Below are 25,401 nucleotides of genomic sequence, written 5' to 3'. Positions count from 1 at the left end.
GCTAACGGCCCTCCCAGGCTGTTCGGAATCCTTTCAAACACTTTTCTATTTTAGGTCAAGGAAGTTCATAAATGTAAAGACTGGAGGTGGTGGATAGGGGGAGAGGAAAGGGAGAAAGAAGCAATTGGGGGCAGCTGGTCGCCTGGCAGCTAGGGACCTCTGGAGGATCCATCAGGCCTGGAGGACATGCACTTCCCTCGGTGTGAGATAATGGAAGGTAGCTTCAAATCTCTGAAAGAGACCTGGCCTCTTCTGGAAGTCACAGCCAAAACTTAGGTATAACTGAGTCCCCGCATGCAAACACTCCTGGAAATCCACAGGCCTCCTTATGCGAAGCATGATTAGCTGTCTCTAGTGCAGGTTCCTCTGCCTGCCAGAAGAGGGCAGCACATGCCTCTACATTGCAGGAAGAGCTGGGCTGCCCAGTCCAAAGGGTTATCTGGGGAGAGGATTCCTGAAATTTATAGCCACAGCAGCAATAGCTATCACATATCGGTGCCTGCTGTGTGCCAAGAACTGCCCTAAGTGCTTTATATGCATTAATTCATTTAATTAACATGAGAATGCTACTAGAGAGGACACTGTTAGAATCTCCATACTACATATGAGGAGGCTGAGGCATACAGACATTGAGAGAACTTGCTACTGTAGCCCAGGACTGCCCAAGAGCGAGGTCGGCAAATTATAGTCCAAAGGCCAAATCCAGCCCACCACCTATTTTTATGCTGCCCTAAAGCTAAGAATTAGTTTTACATTTTTGGATGGTTGGAAAAAAGTCAAAAGAAGAATATTTCACAACACATGAAAATGATATGAAATTCAGCATCCATAAATGAAGTTTTATTGGAACACAGCCACACTCATTTGTTTACATATTGTCTGTGGTGGCTTTATGGTTCCTACAGCAGTGTTGAGCAGTGTCTAGCAGAGCCTGTGTAGCTTGCAAAGACTAAAATATTTACTATCTGACCCTGTACAGAACAAGTTTGCCAGACCCTGACATTAGGGGTTGTTCCCAGGCAAGAGGGACAGAGGAACAGGGGGCAGAGTTGGCATTTTACTGGACATGGAGTTAGAACAGCTATCCCAGAGGGATCTGGAAGCAATGTTGACTTCAATTCCCCTTACAACAGGGGCTCAATCTCAGGCAGAGGGAGGGTGTGACATTTCACTGAATAGCCTCAAGGAAGTAACAGAATGTTAGATCTGGAAAAGACTATGGGAATTGCCTACCGTATTTCATCAAGTCTAAGATGCACATTTTTTCACACTTCGACATCTTTGAAATCAGGCTTTGTTTTACAACCAAATATTAGGGTTTAAGTGAAAGCACTAAAAAGTGAAAGCATTTTTGGTTTCTTAGTGGAATTTAAAATAATAGCACCTTATAATCAGTGACATCTTAGATTAGGCTGTTCCTACTTCCAAAGGTCTCACCTCTTTTTGTCCGTTCCATTGATGGGATGGATACACAACTTCTTTAGTTGACAGTCCATTCTACAGATTTAAACTTTTTAATATTTAGCTGCAGTCTGTAAGTCTCAGTTTTCTGTACAATGAGGATGATGTTGTTTAATACATATTTACTTCGGGGGTCCTAGAAACCTCATTTAAAAAGGGAGGGGAATGTGCTGGGAAGGAGGCCCTTTCACTACTGGTACAGGAGCAGTCCCTCTGCTGGTGTGGCCTGGCCAGGCAGTCTGCAGGTAGAAGGACAGGGATGAGCTGGTGTGGACACAAACTGAGAAATTGGCAGGAAGAGAGAGATCACCAGTGGTCCAGACAGATTCTTATCTTCCACTAGCATCTGCCAGCACAGCCCACTGCAGGGGGCACCTCTTAGAAGGAGAAGATAGGAACAATTTGAAGATTTGGGCCTGAATAGAGGAAGGACACAAGGAAGGAGCACAGAGTGCAGCTGTGGCTGGTTTGCCTGCCCTTTTGTGAGGGCTCCAGGAGAGGAGGAGGGGAAAAGAGAGAGGCAGGAGGATGGTGATTGAGTTGTGTTAATAATAGCCACAATGTAAAACTTCAATCGCATACCCATCAAGTGGGAATTATCATTCCTACTATGAGATGAGCTCTCTAGGGTTCTTAGGGTAAACTGAGAGTCTTCTTCCATGCTGCATGGCTGTGATTATCATGTTCTCAGAATCGGCCCAGGGACCACGCTGCTCACTTCTGGGTCCTAGCAAGTCGAGCCTCTGGTGTGAGCCTTAAGCAGGAGGAAACCTTGGCCCTTATTTGAAAACAGAACCAAGATGATCAGAGACCTTCATAACTATTGGCTGTGCACTAGTTCCAGAAAAAGATCAGGGACCAGGAGGTGATAGGAACTGTGATACACACTCACCTGTGGTAGTCATGTTTGGATTTGGACTAGAGAAGGCGGGGGGGGGCGGGGGGGGGAAGGCTCAGCCTCAACCAGATGCTTTTTACTTGGGGACATGTGTCCTGGATTTTCTGGGACAGTACTGATTTCTTCCTTCTAATTTGATTATTTTCAATGAAGGCAATTTGTCAGACATCCGATTTTCAGTTTGAAATATGAAGGGCAGAAGCTAGTGAGACACTCGGTCTAGGAGCATGGTCCCTGCACCCTAAACACAGAGTACTGTGTCCAGCATGTCATGGGGACCAAGGAAGGCTTTTAGGACTTTAAGAAATTAGAAGCACTTTATTAGGACAAGTATTTTAGGAAGAGTATGTTAGGACATTGCAGTCTTCCACAAAAATAGAACTATGTGCAATCTTGGGAATGAAAGGGTGTACATCTCTGCAAACAGCACAGGAGCCCATCAGTCATGATAAAGAGAGACAGGCACAGGCAGGCTACACCATGTTATGGACAGACAGAGGAGGAGGAAAGTTGGTGACCTGAGCCTGAGGTTGTGGGGAAGTCATGTAGGTCGTCAAAAGAAGATGGTGAGGAAAAAGAAAAATGGGTTTCGGGGGCAGAGAGAACACAGGTGAAGAACAGAGAGATGGGGAGGAGACAGGCTGAAGAAGGCTGAGGACGGAGCCATGAGGGAGAGGTGGAGGGAAGACACAGCAGCAGGAAGTCAGCTGCCTGGGGTCTGGTGGACAGGAAGGGAGGTGGCGGAAGGGGAAAGCCAAAGAAAATGAAAGTGACAGCTCCTCCACCCGTGCGGCTCAAATCAGCAACCTTTGTTATTCTTCTGGGAGGCTGGTTCGTTTTCATCCAAGCTGCAGCAGACCAGGGGCCCCTTTCTGCTTTGTCTGCTCGAATCTTTAGGGCCGTATTTGTGGCCTGCTGTGCGTGGCAGGCGTGCAGGCTCTCGGAGCCGCCTGGACTGCTCAGCTCTCCAAGCTCCACTTTATGGCCTGCTCCCTGTTTACCTTTCTCACTTCCTTCTAAGTGTGTGTTGCTTTGCTGCGCTTCCTGCATCCCCGTGAGCAGCTATAAAGCCTTTCTGGAACAAGAAGAGTGTACATTTTGAAATAGGAAGAAGGCCCCCGAGACAGAGGAATACAAAGATGGAAAGAAGAGAGAAAAGTAGACTTGAAGGGGAAGAGAAGAAGGAATTCAAAAGAAGCCTTGAAAGACTGAAATCATCCAAACTGGGGAAGACACCATTCAGTACAGGAATGTGTGCTACAGGCAGCCCGAAAGCCTGAGAAAGCCTAAGCCCCAAGACTGCAATATGGATTAGAAACACAGAGATTGCATCTCAGAGTAGGGAAGGAGAGTCCTGCAAAAGTGGGCATGTGCAGGAGGAGGAAGGCTGGGAGATGGTGCATGTGAATAGAGTAGGGGAAATACTGGATTCTTAGTCTACACGCGTACACGTGCCCGCTTCCTCTCCTGCCAAAAGGAAAATGCGCAAAAGCACAGAACACAGTACTTGTACCAAAAACAAGGATGGTAGTTCTGGGCAGGGATATTAACTGTATCGAAGGGAAACATGACAGGACTGGAAGAAATAAGAAAGGGACTTACAAATTAGCTAATAAGAACAGAGAACTAAAGTTGCACACTAGATCCATTTGTTAATTGCCTGGAACATGCAGTATGTAAGACACATGAAGTAAACCATGAGAATCAATAGGAATGAAGCATAAGGGAAAAAAGAGATTGTAAAAAACACAGTCGAATGTAGTTTCTGATGACTAAATTATGGTAAGTAGCTAAAATGAATTTCTCGCAAGCCAAGAGATTTAGCAGAGATTTTTAGAGTGTGTTCAAACAGCAGTTTGAGCATAAGAAACACAAAATATAAGATGGATTCAGAGAGAGAAGCCTGGATCCTCCTAGGAGATGGCTGAGTGTGGGGGCAACATGTTAAAGTGCAGAGTAAAGGAAACCTCTCAAGGGAAGAGGGTTTATACCCCAGGAGCCAAGCTGATGTCCCCGAGGCAGAGCCCATGTGTGGTCTGGAAGGGAGAGCTGGCCCGGCTGCTGAGTCTGCTGGGCCTGCTGCCCAGTCCCGGGTCACCTGGGGTCTGTGTGCCCTGGCAGCATCTCAGAAGAAGGTGCAAGGAGCCATGCCAGGAGGATGGGGATATTTCACAGTGACACTTACAGAGACAGAGGGAGGATGTTAGAGATGAGACCGCTAGCGTTGCTGGAAGTGGAGGCCCAGGCTGTTGCTGGACTTTGCCACGTGACTGGGCAGGTCGGGCAGAGGGCACAAATCAGGGTGGGGACAGAGCTGTTAAGTCCAGGGATGCTACGGAATGTGCCAATGGGGGTGGAGGAAGCTTGTGCCTCTCCCAATCCTTTTGCTTCAGCACTTGATAAACCTCCAATACTAAACAAGTGATATGACTTTTCCCTGCTAGACCGAAAAAAGTAAAGCACCGTGTGGGGCCCAATGCAGGGACCCTTCAGCCAGGTGTAAATGCAATGATGCTCTTTCCCATTTTTCTCAGAGCCGCGAGCACACCCTGCACACGGGATGTCAATCCCATCCCCTATGGTCTCCTCCCGCAGCCCCACCCCACTTCCCAAGGAGAAGGGCCCGTGCTTCTTTGATTGGCCTGGGCTCTCCGTGGTTGTGAAGAACCTGATTATGGTAAGTAGCCTAGTAAAGGGCTGGTGCACATGAGAAAAGCAGCCAGACGAGGATGCCCAAAGACACTTCCAGGGAGCTAATACACATGGCACGCAGAAGTCTCCCGTGACCTTCTGTGCCGCGTTTTATACCAGAGATCACTCTTTTACTGTTTTAGTTAGAGCTCTCCTTCCCCATCTTTGTGTCCTTCCCCTGCTCTCCCCTCCTTCCTCCTGGACTCCTCCTCCTGCCCTCCCATAATGCGGGTGGTCCTTGGGTGTTGTTTTTTAGCATTCTCCTTTTCTGACTCATGGGCTCAATTGTCTGAATATGTATTACCCCTCAAACTACATTTTCATCCCATACCTGTCTGCTGAGGCACAATTGTCTACTCCAGATAACAGCTCAGAACAGCTCACCTTTGAACATTATTGCAAGCATGTCTATGAGGTATGTACAGTTACACTCCCATTTTACAGATGGAGAAACTGAGGCATGCCAAGTTGCAGTAACTTGCCCCATGCTGTAAGGCCAGCAAGAGGCAAGGCTAGGTCTGAACCCAGGTAGTAGCTTCAGAGACTGCAAGTTGAACCCCACAGTCGCCTGCCTCTGAGGCACGGAAAACACAGCATGTGCAGAAACATAGTCTTTGTATTTCTTCCCCAAACCAGGGGTGGGAATGGGAGATCTCAAGTGACCTGCCCATGGAGCACCTGACTAAATGTGGGGTCTTGTGACCTGGTCATGAGAAAATCCAGGCTACATCTAGTGAAGTGAAGAGCAAGTTTCAAAAAGGGGGAGGGCAGGGGCTTGGAGGTGGAATCCAGCCCCAGAAGACCAAGGAGGCCTGAATCTGGTAATTACGGAGGCAGTACTGTGATGGGCCACAAAACTCAGCACAAAACTACGATGTGGGAGACAGGAGATGAAGAGAAATGTGACGATGTTGAAGCCATGAGGGTCAGTGCCAGACATGGACACTCACTGATGCATACTTTGGAGCAGAGGAACACACCCTGAGGAAGTGGGAAACAGAGTTTAAAAAGTAGAAATGAGACTAAATGGGGGCAAGATTTGGAAATGCTAGTTGGGGGGAGGGGAGCAAGAACTGAAGCAACAGTTTCTGATGCCAATATTCATGTTTGTCTCATTTTTGTGGTATGACAATAATCAAAATTAACATTTAATGAGCATTTACACCATGCTAAAGGGTATCCATGCACTGACATCAAATAAGTGAATGTGCATTACAAACCATGGTTGTGCTATAAATTGCCTTATTGGAACTGAAGGTATTATCCAGTCCATTTCACAGATGCCAAACAGGCTCAGACAAAAAAAGTCTCTCGGGCAAAGTTGTACAGCTAGAAGTACTGGCATGCACATTCACATGTTTTACAGCCCCCTGGGGATGGTTAGTTCATCGAGGGCAATGACTTTGCCTCATCCATCCTGGTAACTCTAGAACCTAGTGCACTGCCTGGCACAGAAGAGATGCCCTTTAAACATCAGCTTAGACTTGTCACCACTCCATGCAATCTGTGTTTATTGAGTAAGTAAATGAACCACTGATATACACACTAATGGACAATTCTCTTGACTACTAGCTGGGGGTGGATCCCATGGATGGGGTCTGCATTCTGGTAGCTGGGGACTTTTGAGGCTTTGTGAAATAATAGGGAAATTTTGAATGACGATTCCTGTGGCCATCATGGGAGTGGAGAGATGAACTACCACATAAAACCATGTTAGTGTTGGCTTTTCTCATGCTTTCATCTTGAGAGGGCAGGAAAGGATCACAGCCATGGCCCAGTGTGTATGGGGACAGGAAGCATTAGTGGCAAGATGGTGAGGAGGGAAGGCTCTGCTCAAGAGGAAAAAAAACCCTGAAAACAAGAGGGACTGTCTCAAGAAAGGACACTGGAGATGTAGATGCAGAACTAAAGATCCAGAGAGAAAAATGGCAAAGTAGTACAGGAAGGCAGGCTGAGGGAAGCCTGGGGTCGAACACTGATGCTCTTTCAGAGCTCTGGGAAAGGCTGCTGGCCACAGAGCTCTGTGTGGACTGCCTCCCATGCAAGTGGCTGCGTAGGACCCCAGCACAGAGCCATGCTGCCCTCTGCAGGAGGACAGGCCCCACCCCACAGGAGCCTTGGCCTTTGGCTTGCTGACCTGAAGAGCTTTTGGACCCAGCTGACCACAGGAAGAAGGAAAAGTAAGGAGGAAGGGAGGAGAGTGGGCAAGTTATAGATCCAAGTGAAGGACCATGTGGTGTTCTGTTGAAGCGAAGGCAAGGAAAACAGCACATCTAGAGGACAGGCTCTTCGGGAAATCAGAAATGCCAGAGCTTTGAAATTCACAAATGAGTTAAGGGAAGAAGGAGTCACAGGGCAAAACCCATTACAGAAAAAAACAGGCTGAAACAGAAGAAGGGGAAACAATGAAAATTGGAGAGTATTGAGTTTATAAGAAATTGATACGCAGTAGTTGGTGGAAATGTTGCTTTGGCTTTGGGGATAGGAGAACTGTAAATATGGGTAATATGTAAATACCATTTATAATTTAAAAAGTCTGGAAGGCTCAAATGAGATAATCTTTCTGAAGGCACTTTGACAAGTATGAAAGGAGATATTTGTGGCTGAGAGGAAAGGATGCTGGACGTGGAGCCTGAAAACCAGCGTTGGAGAGCCAGCTCTGCCCCTGTGGAGGGCAAGTCACTGGTCCTCTCCGTCACCTCTGTGTCCTCAGCTGGGAAAGTGGCAATAACTGCTGTCTCCCGTGATGACTCTGCGGGGCTGCATTAATTTCCTAGGGCTGCCACAACAAAGTACCACAAACTGCTGGCTTACAATAACAGAGATTTTCCCCTTACTGTTCTGGAATCAAGGTGTCATTGGATGTCCTCCCTTGCCTCTGCCACCTTCTGGAAAGCCAAGCATTCCTTGGCTTGTGGCAACATTGCTCTAGTTTCTGCCTCTGTCTTTACATGGCCTTCTCCCCTGTGTCTCTGTGTGTCCTCTCCTCTTCTTGTAAGGACACCAGTCGCTAGACATAGGGATCACACCAAAGCCAGGATGATCTTATCTCGAGATACTTAGCTAATTTCATCTGCAAAGACCCTGTTTCCAAATAATGTCACATTCTAAGGTCCTTGGAAGACATCAATTTTGGGAGACACTGCTCAATCCACTCAGAGCCCAAATAGCAGTCGAAGCTATTTTTTTTTTTTTTTTCTGTGCTTCTTCTTGTCCCCAAAAGGCCACTCTCCTTATAATACCTCTACATGCATCTCTAATGGCAATTTCCCACAAGATAAATTCCAAGCCTCCCGGGCCGGCACTGCATGCTCTGTCTGACCGCTTTTCCTGGTCTCTGTCCCTGGCTTTTTCTCACCTTCCCTGAATCCTCCACTCTGTAATCTCAGCCAACTGATTCCTTCTTAATCTTTATGACCCAGTTGTAACTCCTTCAAGAAACTTCCTCAAAGACCCTAAAGTTAATTCTTCTGCTCTGAACACCTTTGACAGAAATTATTTTGTCCTTTCATTGGGCAAGTTCATCAGCTCTTTGCTCCCTTACATTAAGTCATTATTTATCTCCTGTCTTGTTATGTGACTTTTTCTGTGAATTGAGGCCTTTCCTCCAGCATCATCCAGGCAATGAAGACTTGGAAAAGAATATTTTTCTTCTTAGAACCCCCAGCATCTAGTTCTGTGTGTGGCACAATCCAGGTCCTTGGTAACTTACTAAATCATTTGCTTCCCACGGCACCAACTCTGTTGCCACCAAAATTTCTTCTCTTTCACCTCATGCGTGGCTGCCTTTCCTGGACACCTTGGTCCAAAGAGATGCCTTTCTCCTCTGAGCTCCTGGGGCATCTAGCACGTACAACTTTGATTTGGTCCACTGTGTGTTACTTACACGTTCGTTCACAAAGATTCATGAAGCACCTACTCTGCTTGGCTTTCTTGCTCTGGGCTCCAGAGGTCCAGTGTGTAAGCCTGGATCATTCTCCCATTCTGAGGGCAAGGGCACACTGCCATCCATCCTCCTGTCCTCACAGGCCTGACGCCCTTCTTCAAGTGGTACACATACATGCTCAATTGGATGGTTCGATTCAAGTGGTTTTAACTAATCCTTAAAGGACAATTCCAATTGAGGGATCCAAAGTGCTGTCAGCTTAAACTAGGGCCTCAAAGCCCTCTGAGAAGGCACCACTAGGGAACCAAGTCCTGAGCTCTGTAGCCAATGCTAGAAATGAAGGGCCTGACGGAGAATGAGCCAGACATTGAGAAGTGGCTTCCCCAGCACCCTCTGTACTTGCAGCATGGGAGAGTGCAGAGCAGGGCATCTGTCTGCAGCATTTGCCACAGTGGTGACTGAGCTACTCCTGTCGTGGCCCACTGCACAACCTTTGGAGATCTTTTGCTTCCCACGTAGGAACCAGAAGGAAGGGGGAATGTGTTGTTTCAATGTCAATGTGGGCAGGGCTGTGAATGTGGGACAGATGAACGAGAGTAAGGACCCTTCTGTGCAGTGCATTATGTTGTGCAATAAGGCAACCTCAGAAGGCAGCCACATCCCTCCTTTCGATTCAGCAGTAAGACCAACTGGCCTTCTCTCCTGCACTAGCCAGGCAGCAGGATCTGCAAGCTCCTCCCCTGTGGCAAGGAGCACATGGGGTGGGCGATTAACAAGCAGCATTGGTTCCAGATGCTTCTCTGGCCTATCTGACATGCCCATGGGCAAACCAGAGATAATCCTGGGCAGGAAACGGACCCTGCCAGAGGCTCTTGGTGGAAGGTAGTCACTTACCTGCATTGTTTTGCTGCTTGGTGTTTTTGATGTAGGCAGAAAACTTGGAGAAAATGTCGATGCCTGCTGTGTTGGATTCCCGGTGTTTTGCAGCCAGTCTGGGGTACCTGGAATGGAAGATGCAGATGGTTCTGTGAATCACTAAGACTTGGAGCTCCTTTAAGGATGAGCCTATTCTCATCCCGATGAGCAATGCTTCCCTCTCTAGCTGGATCTACAAATATTTTAGGGTTCTTACACCCATCCTATTGGGAGGGTGGGCAGTCTTAGTCCTAGTGCACCTACAGAGGAAACCAGAGGCCAGTGAGATGCTGAGAGTGGCCTGGGGTGATGCTGTCTGGTGGACAAGGGACCAGAATGCTGTTTGGAGGGCCCAGGCTGCGTCCTCTTCCTGGGGACACCAACAATGATGCACCAGTGAAAAAGCTCTACTCCAAATTCTGACTGAGTTTGCCTCTGTGTCATGTAAGGTCCCTGACATTTCCCCTGCCTACATAAAATAGCTATCCACTGTCAGGCCTGAGATTATAATCCCAGCTGCACAAAGCTAGTTCTGGGAACAGGGAGATGCCAGGCATCTTAGAACTGAGGCCTCCAAACCATTTTTCTGAAGGAAGGATACCCATGGCCCTCTCCTATTCTGAAATGCCCTTCACACACTTATTATTTGTATGCAGTAATAGGATGTGGAAACTATCAGGATACATCAGCAGGACATGTGTTTTCAATTGTTTTATTTCCAGGCATGGAGATAGAGCTGCTGGGATCCAGCCCCTCTCTCCCTTGCACAGTCTTTCATTTTGAAGCCAGAAGAACACAAGAGGCAGGCTGGGGTTGGGACTATTGGCCTTAATACTGAATGAGGTAAACTTGCTTGTGTGGGACCCCATGGCTTGGACCCATTAGCACCATCAAAACGAGCAATTCTAAATTTAAAAAAAAAGCATTGTTTCACAAACATTTTATGTGTATGACCAGGCAGGGATGAGAGGAGATGGGGGGACAATTGCCTGGTTGTCATTATTCTCAGTTAATGTGAACATTTTTGATCTCTGGGTAAATAGCTGGTGACTGAGTTGTTTGGTTGCTTTATATTTAAGAAGCAAGATACTTCTTTTTTGTTTGTTTTAATGTTTTAAATAATTTGAACAAAAAGCCTTTAGAAATTATCTGTTCTTTTTTCATTTCTTTGCTCCTTGACTGGCCCATTAGCTAGTACTGTCCACTGTTGGATCATGTTAGGTGGCTGTTCAATTTCAGAGATACTGCCATTGGAAGGGTCCTCAGAAATGTATCGGGTCCAGCTCTCTGCCTTCAGGCAGACAAGGAAGGCATTATTGTCCTCATTTTTCAGGTAAGGTAATTGGAGACCTGAGAAGTTAAATGATGATTTAACAGTGCATGTCTAATAGAAAGTGGAGAGACAAAAGAACCTGGCTTCCTGGCTCTGAAGCAATGTCCTTCCCACTCGATCACGCTGCTTCTCTGATAACATGAAAAGCTAACTTGCATTGGATGCCAATGATGTGCCAGGCACAGTGCTAATCCCTTTACGTGTATTCCCCACGTATTCCTCACAGGAATTCTATTGGTACTATTATTAGCTTCATTTCCCATGTGAAGAAACTGAGGCACAGAAAGGTTAAGCAACTTGCCTAAGGTCACGTGGCTAGGTGGCAGAGCCAGGATTCCAAGTCAGGCAGTTTCAGTTTGGAAGCTTGTCTCTAAGTTCCCTGTGCTGTGGCTTCTCATCAACTCTGCTGTTTACTCTCAAAGCCACAAAGCCCTCAGGCTAGGCTGGGTGCAGTAAATGAGCTGTATCCATCCACCAGGAGGGAGCGCTGTACACATATTCTGTGCACATGCACATGTCTGTGGGTATACTGGAATTATCAAATTCAACTGCTGTGACTGGGGGCAAGAAGTAAGGTTTCCTGCAAGATGCTGAGTACTCTGCCAAGACATGGGGATTTAATGTCATCTCTCCTTATTTTGGCCTTCTCACATAGAATCTAGCATGCTGTTAGAATTAATAGACTTAAATTATTATTAATAAACACCAAGTGCTCTTTGTTTCACCTCGATAACGTAAAGAAAGAAAGGCTTGGAAAATGCATTTCAGTGGACAATTTGTATGGGTTTGTTGTTTTGTTTCGCTCCATGTCATAATTTGATCAAATGTCCAGTAATCTGACCACTTCTTCACAATCAGGGAGGGCAACACATAGTTGACAAAGGACTGTGCATTCATGGGGACCAAGGCAGAGTCATGCTATTTCCTAAGCACTATGATTCATAGAGACTTTACTGTATCGCCTAATGTCCCATTTGAAGTTTGTTCCTGTGGGAAGTATATCTCCAAGATGTTAGTCTTGCAGATTTCAGTAGCTAGACTTGTGGAGGCTACTCTACAGCATGAAAGCACATTCATTTTAGCTTTGTATTTATACCATATTTCGAATATGCAAATAAGTAGACTACAGAGTACATTCCATTTCTCTGAAAAGCTAGCAAACTGTGTTTCATTCATAGAAGTGTTTTGAAATATGTGATGTGGTCTGATGACAGTCAAAGATATGATGAATTTCTCTAACTCAGGGATCAGCAAACTGTGCCCAGGATCCCTGCTTGTGTACAACCCTCAAGCATATAATGGTTTTTACATTTTTAAATGGTTGAAAAAAATCAAAAGAAAGATACTATTTTGTGACATTTGAAAATAAAATGAAATTCAAACATACATTAATAAGTACCTACAAGGGCCAGGCCTTGTGCTTGGTTTTGGGGATACACAGGAGAAAAAAAAGAGGCCATCCTAATTGAGTGACCTTTGCTGGTTCTGGGTGTCTCTCTAGCACCTTGAGTATTGACCCTCCCTTTTCTAATGAGCTGAAAAGTGGATGGACTTCCTCTCTCTCCCTTCTCCATTATTCCTGCTTCCTCACTTCTCCAAACCCTCACTTGAGAAGCAGGTTTATGTGCTTGTTTGTCTCATCTCTGCTATCTAAGCAAAAGATCTTGGAGGTGGAAGATGCCTGGCTTACTCATAAAAAGACATCCCTTAGGATCTGTGGTTTTAAGACCTAAGGTGTCATCAGTCATCTTTAGGATTGCACCTGGGAGACAGCCACAAAATAGGCACTAACTTCTCTTTATAACTCTGAGCTTCCGTTTAATGAGCTCTTACTCTATGTCAGGTGCTAGGCTGAGTAGCCCTGTAAGATTTACATTATGATCCTCTTTTTATGGATAGGAGAAATAAACATTACAGAGTTTTTAAGTAATCTGCCTGTTGCAGATACCACTCATATTCAGTAAATATTAAGTGTAGCTTTGCTGCATTTCCCAGCTTCTGTATGTTAGGTTGGGGTCATGTGACCAGATTCTGGCCAATGGGATGGGCGGGGAAATGAGGTAACCACCCATAGCCCTGGTCCTTAAAAATACTTTGCATGATCCTTCTGCTTGCTCTTTCTCTGCTGAAAGAGCCTTGGAGGCCATGGATTCCAAAAGCTACAAGATGGAAAGTAGCCATGCTACCCACTCAGTCTTTGCTCGAGTGAGAAATGAACCCATATTCTGTTAAACCACCGAGATTTTGTGGCCTGTTGCTGCCCCTGCCTCCCCCCATGTTACTGCCACTGTCTTGGCTCAGTCCTTCCTTCTTGTCTTTCCTGGACCGTCACCAATGGGCTCCCCCTACCTGATTTCTCTACTTCCAGCTCTACCATCCTCTACCCTCCTTACCTCCTCCAACCTCCAAAGTAAGTCTTAAAAGTCACTGTCCAACTCTTTTGCTTAAAACCTTTCGGTGGCTGCCCTACAGGATAAAGTCCATGCTTTTCTCTACATATAATATTATTTTTATAGGGGTTTTTTTATGTGATTGTTTTAATCTCTGATTACAAGATTCTATAATGAACAAGTCTAGCTTCTGGTAAATTTTAGAATCCCTCCCTTTTCTCTTCACTTCTTTTTTCCATCAATAGCATCTCATCTACCCAACAAGATCTTATAGCCTTCTGGTCTGTCCCCTCTCTGTACCTGTTTTCAGAAGAGAAGTGGCTTTTGGTCAGTTTTCTCATTGTGGGATCAGACCAGACTTGGTCAGATTTATGACTCTCAGTGTGGTGCTAAGTCATCGGGTTACCCTTTCCTGGCTTAGTTCCATTTAATTAGCCTTTCAACTCTCATCCCACACTTGGAGGTCTTCAAGGCAAAGTGAACTGCAGAGAAGGGGACACGCCAGGGTGAGGGAGGGTGGTAACCTTTCCCATGCTCCTGAAATCACTCTGTTTAGGAGGCAGTGACTGGCTCCACTTCACGGGTGATGACTACTCTCACGTGGATTTAGTGGAGCCCTTCTGAGACTGGCAGCCCCGTGTGGGGGGGTATAGACTCTCTGTTTGAAAACAGGGCCCTATGCTTAGGATCAATGAGGCTCCTTTGGAAATCTGCCTTCATGAAAATTGATGCTTTTATGCTCTTCCAGTTCTAACATGGACCCTTCCTTTCCATTAGCTCCAGAAAGAAGCAGTTCATTACTTTTCAGGGGTCAAGGTCTCCTCCAAGAACTCCTCGATTTTATTGACGTCTGTCTTCACGTCCCCGTTGAAGGTCAGGAAGGGCGGATGGGTGCCAGGGGCTAGATTGTGCAGGTCCGCAGGCTTTCTGCAGAGAGAGCAAGACGCAGGTGTTGGTTTACATGAGGGAGCAACTAATATCTAACAGTGGCCAGTCTTTGCCAGACTCATCAGAGTGCTTTTTTGGTCTATACGGTCTGGTACAGTCTTCAAATATCCATGAAAATAAGCAAACTACTAGATTGAAAACGAAACTATTAAGTGGAGACGATGTTTTCAAAAGCCTTTTTATTGCTAAGTTTCTAACATGGACACACTATAAGTCCCCGCGAAACCTCACGGATTTATGTCTGACAGACCCAAGTTCAAGATTATTGCTAAACAAACACTGGATAGACTATCACCAAGGATTATTGCTAAACAAACACTGGATAGGCTATCATGCTTAGGATCAATGAGGCTCCTTTGGAAATCTGCCTTCATGAAAATTGATGCTTTTATGCTCTTCCAGTTCTAACATGGACCCTTCCTTTCCATTAGCTCCAGAAAGAAGCAGTTCATTACTTTTCAGGGGTCAAGGTCTCCTCCAAGAACTCCTCGATTTTATTGACGTCTGTCTTCACGTCCCCGTTGAAGGTCAGGAAGGGCGGATGGGTGCCAGGGGCTAGATTGTGCAGGTCCGCAGGCTTTCTGCAGAGAGAGCAAGACGCAGGTGTTGGTTTACATGAGGGAGCAACTAATATCTAACAGTGGTCAGTCTTTGCCAGACTCATCAGAGTGCTTTTTTGGTTTATACGGTCTGGTACAGTCTTCGAATATCCATGAAAATAAGCCAACTACTAGATTGAAAACAAAACTATTAAGTGGAGACGATGTTTTCAAAAGTCTTTTTATTGCTAAGTTTCTAACATGTACACACTATAAGTCCCCGTGAAACCTCACGGATTTATGTCTGACAGACCCAAGTTCAAGATTATTGCTACACAAACACTGGATAGGCTATCACCAAGGATTCTGCATCAAGCACCTACTATTACTAGGTAAGAAGATACCTGAGAGGGCCTTACAATGCAAGATCCATGAGGGAGAGAACCTAGAACTGTGCCCAGCATATAGGAGCCCTCTGTAGATACATATTTTTGATGGCTACATAAGTAAAACATACATTTTTAATTTAGAAAGAAGTTATTTTAGCTGCAAAATTAAAAATTGAAGATTGGTTTGAAACTTCAATCCAATTCCAAAAGCTTCTGGCTTACAATTCAATATGGGGAGAGCCAGCAGGCAACTCTACTGCTGGAGTGTCAGTTCTCAACCTTATTCTACCTTTTGCAGTGTTTTTACTTTGTAACTTAATTCAAGCATTCACTATTATTCTTAAAATGTAACTATTATGGTTCTGGTTTTATGCGAAAGTAGTTATTTTTCATGAAATATTTAAAAATTCTGTTCAACATGCATAAATTGAAAATCTCCTATGAGTCAGAAATAAGTCATAATTTTTTTAAAATGAATCATAATTTAAAAAATTACAAGGGTACTTAAGTGTTACCTTAAGTTATAAACAATTTATTTTCCAAGTAAACATATCTTCTGTTTTCTAGTGGGACTCAATTAAATACAGCACTTGCTTGTGAAAGTTATTTCTTTTTAGAGCATGTTTTGCTGGGACCAGTGGGATCTTCTAGATGAAGCATATGTATAATAGGCAGCAAATTCAGTTCCTAAAAAGAGAGAAGGCTTCTTGTTGTGCCTGTAGGATTCCGGGTCAGACACAGAAAAAAAAACTAAGATAAACCAAGCAACGGTGCTTTTCCTTCCCTCTGGGGGAAGAGGAGATCCAAAAGTCCTAAATTATCCATACAGAAAGTCCTAGATGAGGAAGAAAAAGGTGAGATCCTGGAACACACATCTGATCAAATGAAGGAACAATAACTGGTTGAACTCTCTGTCCTCAGCCCACAGCAATGCTAAGTGGTGCTCCTGGTGTGTGCTGAGGAGTAGACTGCCACCTGTCCTTCCCTCTGGGGGAAGAGGAGATCCAAAAGTCCTAAATTATCCATACAGAAAGTCCTAGATGAGGAAGAAAAAGGTGAGATCCTGGAACACACATCTGATCAAATGAAGGAACAATAACTGGTTGAAATTTCTGTCCTCAGCCCACAGCAATGCTAAGTGGTGCTCCTGGTGTGTGCTGAGGAGTAGACTGCCACCTGAGGGAGGGGATGTCCTGCAAGTACAGCAGGAGGGAAAGAGACCTCATGTTTGACTTGGGTCCCGTTAAAGCCCAAGGATGTGCTTCTGTGATTGCTCCAGCTGGTCAGAATGCAAGAGCAGGGGTGGAGCAAAGGGGGGGGGGGGAGAAGGGTTGGAAGATTGGGGGAAATGCAGAGGGAGAGGCTTGCCCTAAGAGAAGCGTAAGGAAGAGGGGAAATAATCATGGAGATGTGTGTTCACGGGCAGGGCGGGGGGGGGGGAAAAGGGGGGGGGGGGGGAGAAGGGTTGGAAGATTGGGGGAAATGCAGAGGGAGAGGCTTGCCCTAAGAGAAGCGTAAGGAAGAGGGGAAATAATCATGGAGATGTGTGTTCACGGGCAGGGCTGGAACGTCAGATTCACCCCAAATACTCTCTCTGAGAATGCAGCATTTCTTGTGGGAGTCAGGAGTGGAAAACATTCGATGGAGGAACTGTAAAAAAAAAGTAAACAATGGGGGTAGAGGAGTCAGTAATGAAACAAATTCCTGGCGTAATCAGTTTGGGAGGGGAGAGAGGAATTTCAATCACGGTGCTACTCCCATACACACTCTCCAGCTGTGCTCTGGGGCACTGGACTCAGACGACTGACACGGAAAGTATTTTTAAAATCCAATTTACTTAGTACCTTTGTTTACTTTGTGTGTGTCCCTCATTTTAGGCAATGAAAGGACATTCTTTACTTGCTCCTGTTTAGTTAGAGCTCACACAAGGCAGCAATGCCTGTGTTCTCAGCTGGAAGGGGAAATCTCTACTGATTTTATTTTTTCAGCCGTTACCTCTCTGTGGCTTAAAGATACAAAAATTTGTTGTTATCGCGGTGGTGGTGGTGGTGGGTTTTCTCCTGGGACTCTAGAGCACCATGGCCACTGGAGTCTGGCACCCTTGGGAAGTACTGCCCAGGGTTGCTGAAGCTCAGCTGGGCATGGCCAGTGGGATGCTGGTCAGTGGCAGCTCTCTCTTTCTTTGTTGTCCCTCTTTCAGCATTTATAGTTGAATTTGTGTCACTAGCATTGAATTACATATTGCCAGGTCTAATTTACAAATCATTTAATGTGTATCGGTCTTCTTTTCCTGACTGGATTGCCAGCTCCATGAGGCAGGGATGATGTTAAGAATAGCCAACAGGTATGGAGTTCTTGCTATGAGCCAGGTACAATACTGCATTCAAATGCTTTCCATGGCTGCCTCCCTAATCCTCACAACAACCCTACTGGTTAAGAAGGCACTGTTTCCATTGTAGAGATGAGGAAGCTGAGGCACAGAAAAGCTCAAGGTCACTCAGCCAACAAATGGCAGTGCCTGGATAAGAAATCAGTTTCCTTAGAAGTTAATATGGGTTTGTGTATACATATTTTTGGCAGTAAGAAATTTTTCTTATCTATAAAACTGGAGTGGTGATACTTGCCTGGCCTACCTCAAAGGGGTGTTGGCGGGACCAGATGTGATAACATGAGAGAGTGACCTAAGCACCTGAAGAATGCTGGGGTGGCTCCCTCTCCCAGTTTTGGCTGATCTTCAGCCAAACACACAAGTCCACTCTTACAATAACCCTGAAACCTCTGATTCCCCACTGAAGGAAGCTATTCATTCAAACTGTATGAAAGTCTCCTGCTCTTTTAAGTTATTGAAGACACTAATTGCATAGTGGGTACATGTTCGTTTATTTGACAGCTATTAGTTGAGGGCCTGTAAAGAGCTGGTTGCTATGGAAGATACAAAGAAATTTAAAACATGGTCCCAGCTCGTCCTCCAGGTACTTAAGGTCTCATTTGAAAGGCAAAAGAAACTCCTTAACTCTGTTATGAAGAGCACAGCATTTGAACCAAGGAGAGTGAGATTTCCATAGCAGCCCCTCCAGTTTCTACTTGGGCATCTTGGACAAGTCATTTAAATGTGTCTGCCTCTATTTTCTTACAGAAAGTGAAGAAATAAGGCCTCCTTTACAGGATCATATGTTATATGGTTTTTTTTTATGGGTAAGCACTCACCAGTTGTAAAAGATTAGGACTATCTATACCATAGCTCTCTGAAATGCTAAGTAATGGCTCAAGGCGGCACAGACAATAGGTGCCAGGTGAGTACAGAGGGAGGGTGGGTGGAGAGATAGCTCCTGAGAGTGGTGGGGTGGGAGTGGGGAGGCCTCCCAGGGGGGCTGGGGGTGAGCTGAATCTGGGTGTGGGACAATGTGTAAAGACAAGAAGGAGGAGAGAGCCTGTTCAGAAAGAGGAAGCATCCTAGTCAAGGGCTGGAGGCCAGAAGGAACAAGACCAGCAGAAAGTAGGCCAGCCTGGCAGAAGTATTCAGGTCATGGTGCAGAGTTGGGAAGAACCAAGGAAAGACTAAAGAGGGTGCCGTGGTTTGAATGTTCCCCCAAGCTCAAGTGGAAGATTGATCCCTGTATTAGCCCATCTGTGTTGCTTATAACAGCATACCTGAAACTGGGTAATGTATAAAGAAATGAAATTTATTTCTTACAGGTTTGGAGGCTGGGAAGTTCATGATTCAGGGGGTGCATCTGGTGAGGTCCTTGTTCTTGATGGTGACTCTCCACAGTGATGCAGGGTGTCACATGGTGAGAGAAATGGGCTGAACAAGAGAGCCAACCTCACTTAGTCTCCTTACAGAGCCGTCAGAGCCATGCCTATTACTCCAAGAATGGATCAACCCATTCACAGGGGCACAGTCCTCACAACCTAACTACCTCCTAAAGGTCCCATCTTTCAAATAACATAATTGGATTTCCCACCCTTTTAACACTGTTACAATGGAGATTAAGCTTCAGTGAGTTTTGGAGAGACATTTAATCCACAGCAATCCCCAATGTGGCAGGGTTGAAAGTTGGAGCCTTCAGGAGGTGATTAGGTCATGAGGGCCCTGCCCTCATGAATGGATCTATTCTTTAATGGATTATCATGAGTGTGGACTTGTGGCTTTATAAGGAGAACACATAAAAGCACTCTTGCAATCCTCCCCATATGACTGCCTCCATCTCCATGGGACTCTGTAGAGAGTCCCCACCAAGAAGAAGGCCCTCAGTAGATGTGTTCCCTGCACCTTGGACTTCCCAGCCTCCCAAACTGTGAGAAATAAATTTCATTTCTTTATAAATTACCCAGTTTCAGGTATTCTGTTATCAGTGACAGAAAATGGACTAATACAGAGGGCTTCAGATGCATTTATTCCATGGACAATTGGAAGCATCGAAGGTTTTCTGAATAGGAGAGCCACCTGATTAAAGCACTATTTTAGGAAGAATAACCTTAGGATAATATACAGAATAGATAGAGAGATAAAGAGAGAGAGCACCTGGAAGGATGAAAACCAGTTTAGAGAATAAGAAACAGTCAGAGTGGCAGTGGTGAGACCTGAGACAGGTGTGGGCTTTGAGAATGGAAAAGAGCACGTGGAGGTAGGAGACGGTCCAGTGGGAGAGTGCACTGGTCCTGGCCACCAATTGGCAATGGGGGCAAAAGAAAGGAGCTGGAAATGTTTCAGTGCCTAGGAAATGAAGAACAAGGGAGTTCAGAAGGAGAGCCCACCTCAAAGGAAAAAAGATGGATACAATTTTAGACACAGATTTTAAAGTAATAATAGAGCATCCAAGTGGAAATATCCAGATGATAGCAGGACTCTGGGAATAGAATAATTCACATGAAAGCAGTGGGGACTTTGCCAAGCTCACAAGGGAAGAAGGTAGAGGCAGAAGATAAATGCTCGGGAGTGAGCCCCGAGCTATTCCACATCCAAAGGGCAGGCGGAAGAGAGGAAACAATACATTCTGTAACGGTGAAAAGAGTGTGGCTCCTGATGTCAAATGATGCCTGCTACTGTTAATGGTCATTAAACTGCACTTTGAAAGCAGAACACTAGTAATTCTCCATCCAGGCCTATAATCCAGAACCCTCACACTACGGACTTCTAAGGGTGGGAATATAGCATGGGTGTGGTCTAGATCTCAACTCCCTGAAGACTGGGACTCTCACACCTGAAGTCCTGCTGGGGTCCGTGGATAACAGTACAGTACAGTAGATGATAGTATTACAGGGATGGCTAACTCCTGTATTTTTAGATGTTGGTGCTAATTGAAACTTGCTAATCAGGGCAGTGAAGTGCTCACCCCAAGTGAGCTCTCGCTCTTGCAGCCTCCCTGGTAACTAGGGGTGTGCCCTGAGACCCATTTCTGCATGATGAGGTACAGGCAGGAGGCTGCTGGGAGCCACAGGAAGGCTTTTGCCATCCCTTGTGGTTGGTTTTTTGTTCCCTGCAGCTAAACATTTTCTTCATTCATACAGTGTTCTTTACCTTTTCAGATCCACAGTGGTGACATTGAATACGACTCCTTTCAGCCAAAGGATCATAAAGAGACGCTGAGAGAAAGGACAGTTGCCAATGCTTTCCCCATCGATTCCAGCCTGGAAAGAAGAAAACCAGAGTCCTGAGTCGGCATGTGCACACTGGCAAGAAGGAAGGTGAGATGACGACACCTGATCACCAGTCTGAGGAGAACTTCCTAAAACCATGTACCAGCCTAACTTCAATGGGCAGTAGCCCTACATCATCCATCTCTGTCTTTCCAATGTCTATGCAGGGTGATGTCTGGCACCATGTAAGGGCTCAATAAATACCTGCTGAACCAAACTGAGTTTGTAGCATAGTGGTTTTGAAGAATCATAACTTTATGAAACCATAGAACCCTAGCATCTCAGGGCAAAAAGAGATGTTCAACGTCATGGAGTCTAACACAAATGATGCTGAAACACCAACTTCTACACTCCCAGTAATCATCTATTCCATACGTGAATATCTCCACTGACCAGTAGTTTAAGTCTCTCAAAGCAGTCCATTCTGGGGACCACTCTAACAACTAGAAATGCTTTCCTTTGGCTATATCTAGCCAAAATATGTTTCTCTGTATTTTATTCTCTTCCACCCTTTGTTCCTTGCTCCATGAGGATGTCACCAGTACAAATGCCTCTGACTTTGATCTCAGCTTCTTGTATTTAGACCAGTCAGAAGGCTCAAAGCTTTAATCAATATACCTCTTAGATCTGACTAGTATCTGGCTTTCAGTGTCAATAAACCATTCATTTGTTAAATTATCCTTTTATGCAACAAATGTATATTGAGTATTGATTATGTGCCAGGCACTGGAGAAAATTACTCAGGAGATTAAAAAATGCATTTCTTCAAGGAGCTTATGGCCTTCTGTGGGGTGGGCTGGGAACACATATAACAATAACAGACAGAATTATTGAGTGCCCACATTCTTCTCCCATTTTATTTCCACTTCTCTTTACCCTCCTCAAAATATCGGGGTTTATCTTATGTCTAAAAGGCAAGTCTATCTTCACTGCACTTCTGAGTGGGCTGCACAGCCATGAATTTTATAAAGAATTTATTTCAAGCAAACACACAAAAACAAATGAAAATGTTGGGCAACTGGTCTCTGAATAATTTATTTCCATCGAGTTACTTACTGGCCCCCAGCATGGTACTTAGGGGAAAAAATACCCGCTCACTGTAGTCTCTGATAGTGGCTGCCCTGGAAACCTTGGTGTTATCAGGTGGTGGTGGCATGAGACTCCACTGACAGAGAGGGCATGAGTAGTGAAGCCCCCCAGCCTTACTGGCAAAGCTGCAAGCAATTCAACCAACATCCAGAATCCCCTCCCCCAAAAGAGAGGGAGAAAAAAATGCCTTCCCCCAAAGCTCAACACGTTATTTTCCCCCTTGAGATTTGTTTTGCTGCGGGCATTCAGATGCGGAGGCAGCGATGCCTTCTTTCATACAGTAGAGCCTAATTGTGTGCTTATTTCTGCTTTGCAAATAGCTCCCAGCAGAGGCTCAGGTTTATAATGGAAACCTAGAGCCTTTGACATTGTTGGTTGTGGTATTTGCTATGAAATTACGGTTATTTTACCTCCTTCTTAACTACACCAGAAGCTCCACAGCTTATTCAGTTCTCACTTTTCCCAGTGCTGGAAACAGACCCACCCCTGAGTAGCTGAGGCAGAAAAGTGGGAAAGATGGAAGGGCACAACGGGGGCACCACACCTGCCCACAGAGCTAAAGTTACTCATAAAGCACATTCAGACAGGCAGCTATCAGTTTAATATGGGTTTGGTGCTAACTCGAGTTTATGATGTCAGTACCCCGAGGGATCCCAGCAGAGGCTCAGGTTTATAATGGAAACCTAGAGCCTTTGACATTGTTGGTTGTGGTAATTGCTATGAAATTACGGTTATTTTACCTCCTTCTTAACTACACCAGAAGCTCCACAGCCTATTCAGTTCTCACTTTTCCCAGTGCTGGAAACAGACCCACCCCTGAGTAGCTGAGGCAGAAAAGTGGGAAAGATGGAAGGGCACAACGGGGACACCACACCTGCCCACAGAGCTAAAGTTACTCATAAAGCACATTCAGACAGGCAGCTATCAGTTTAATATGGGCTTGGCGCTAACTCGAGTTTATGATGTCAGTACCCCAAGGGGAAAAAAAAGCAGAAATAAAAACGAAAGCCATATTCACATACTGTTACCTGTTTTTCCTCTGGTGATGGTGGTGGTGGGAGGATAAGGGAATTGAAGGAAGAATTAGTAAAATATTGGAATTCTTATTAACTGGACAAAAAATTCATATAATATTAATATATATAACTAATAATATAATAATAATATTAGTTGTCTGGCTTTGTTCTAAGTGATTTACATATATCACTAACTCATTTATTCCTCATGAGAAGCCTGTGAATTGGGATAATACCACCCCTTACAGATGTGGAAACTGAGGCACAGAGAGGTGAAATAACTGGCCAAGGGGTCCCACTGTGGTGAAGCCAGGATTGAACACAGGTGGTCTGACTCGAGACCAAGTGCTCTTAGCCCCCTTGCCTGAGGTCCAACCTGAGGGCCCAGCCAGGTAACATGTGCTCCTTAGGTCATGTGACCTGTGCTGGGAGGTGACAGTGTAGAACTGTATGCAGATATCCCACCCTCCAGTCCATGTGCCTCCAACCCTGCCAGAGGTGTGGGGTGTGGAGTCTCATAGCTCCCCGCATTTTCATTATGTCTTAAATTATGATTCTGGGTCTAGTAAACAAAAACTGCCAAAAGGCCAATGGAAATACAGGTATGTGAGGGTCTTCCCATTAACCTTTACTGTCCTGGGTTAGTAACCGAGGCATTCTCCTGTCATCCTCTTCTGTTCCCCTTCAGACCTCATCAGCACTGTGGCCCTGATGAACCATTTGTTAAACTCATGGGTTCCATGTGGCTAGCTTGTGGTGACCACTCAAAACATCAACAGCAAAGAACCAGGTAGGGTTCCATGGGACCCCATACCCTGAAAAGTGAGGGAAAATCCAGATGGACTTTGGTCCAAAGGGGTTCTAAGCAATGGGAAATAGAGAAGCATAAAAGAGATATACTAGATTGACTCGTGTTCCCCCAAATTCATGCTCATCCAGACCTTTTTTGGAAATAGGGTCTTTGCAGATGAAATCAAGTTTAAGATGAGGTCATATTGGATTAGAGTGGTCTCTAGATCCGACTGGTGTCCTTATAAGAAGAGGGAAATTTGGGCACAGACATACAGGGGAGAAGGTCATGTGAAGATGGAGGCAAAGACTGGAGTGATGTGTATAAATTCAAGGAACACCACGGATTGGTGGCAAATGCCAAAAACTAGAAAAGACAAGGAGGTATTCTTCCCTAGAGGCTTCAGAGAGAGAGCTTGGCCCTGCTGACACCTTGATTTTGAACTTCTAGCCTCCAGGACTGCGAGAGAATAAACTTCTGTTGTTCTAAGCCACAGAGTTTATGGTAATTGGTTACAGCAACCATAGGAATCCAATGCAAGTGGGGAAGTATCAAAACGCCAAACTTCCCAAGTTCATTATTCTGCTTTGCACACAATTGCCAGCTATGACCCCAAGTACTTCCTGTTCCCTAGGTAAAGTGCATACAAGTTATTATACAATATCATGCCATATATAACACATATCATACTACATGTGATACTATCAATACTAGCATAATGTAGTTATATAGGTTGCATGATTATATGCTGCATGTTACGTGTTGGGTAATTTATAATATATCCAATAGGATATAATATATTGCCTTTCAAGTGATCTCTTCCTCTGTATGGTAAGCTTGGCTCCCCCTGAAACATGGGCCATGTTTTACTTATTTTGCCTTCAACAGCAGCAGGCACAGGAGCCTGAAACTTAGTATTCAGTGCCTGTTTAAATGAATGCATGTTGAGGGAGGGTGATATCCCTCCCTTTCTATGGCTTGAGGATCTCAAAATTTTCTAATTGGCACTCTGAAGAAAGTCCTAGAGGGGAAGGAAAAAAAAAAGCTTGAGCTCTGTAGCACATTACAGCAGGAGACTGTGGTTCTAGACTCATTTCTGCCTCTCCTTCACCACGTACTGGCCTTGGGTAAGTCAGTTGGCTCTTTTCTTGGCTTCAATCTTTGCACCTGTATAAAGACCTACAATTTTGTGAACCGAAGTGGCTGATGGTGATTTATTTAAGACAGCAGTTCTCAAACTTTTTAGTCTCAGAACTCTTTTATGCTTTTAAAGACCGTTGAAGATTCCAAGAGCTTTTTTAAATGTGGATTATAGCTATCGGTATTTAATGTATTATAAGTTAATGCTGAAAAATTTTTAAATATTTATTTCTTCATTTGTTTAAATATTAGAATAATAATAAACATGTTACATGT

The 25,401-nt window shown here is 45.0% G+C and overlaps 1 protein-coding gene across 1 annotated transcript in view; it reads right to left on the bottom strand.

The window, feature by feature from the left end:
* Positions 1-9,830: 9,830 nt before the first annotated feature.
* Positions 9,831-25,401, bottom strand: part of CLIC5 (chloride intracellular channel 5) — a gene marked incomplete at its 3' end in the record, with an annotated part of 79,207 nt that continues 63,636 nt past the window's right edge. The window contains exons 2-4 of the mRNA XM_008569209.1: positions 20,972-21,081; positions 14,978-15,103; positions 9,831-9,937 (exon numbers count right to left, since the gene is read on the bottom strand). Coding sequence (XP_008567431.1) covers positions 9,831-9,937; positions 14,978-15,103; positions 20,972-21,081 — 343 coding nt within the window. The remainder of the gene's footprint in view (positions 9,938-14,977; positions 15,104-20,971; positions 21,082-25,401) is intronic.

The sequence above is a fragment of the Galeopterus variegatus genome, unplaced genomic scaffold (assembly GCF_000696425.1).
Source record: "Galeopterus variegatus unplaced genomic scaffold, G_variegatus-3.0.2 Scaffold477, whole genome shotgun sequence".
In the NCBI taxonomy this organism is placed as follows: Eukaryota; Metazoa; Chordata; class Mammalia; order Dermoptera; family Cynocephalidae; genus Galeopterus; species Galeopterus variegatus.
Note: the sequence above shows the minus strand (reverse complement) of the source record. Positions and strands in the feature narration are given on the sequence as shown.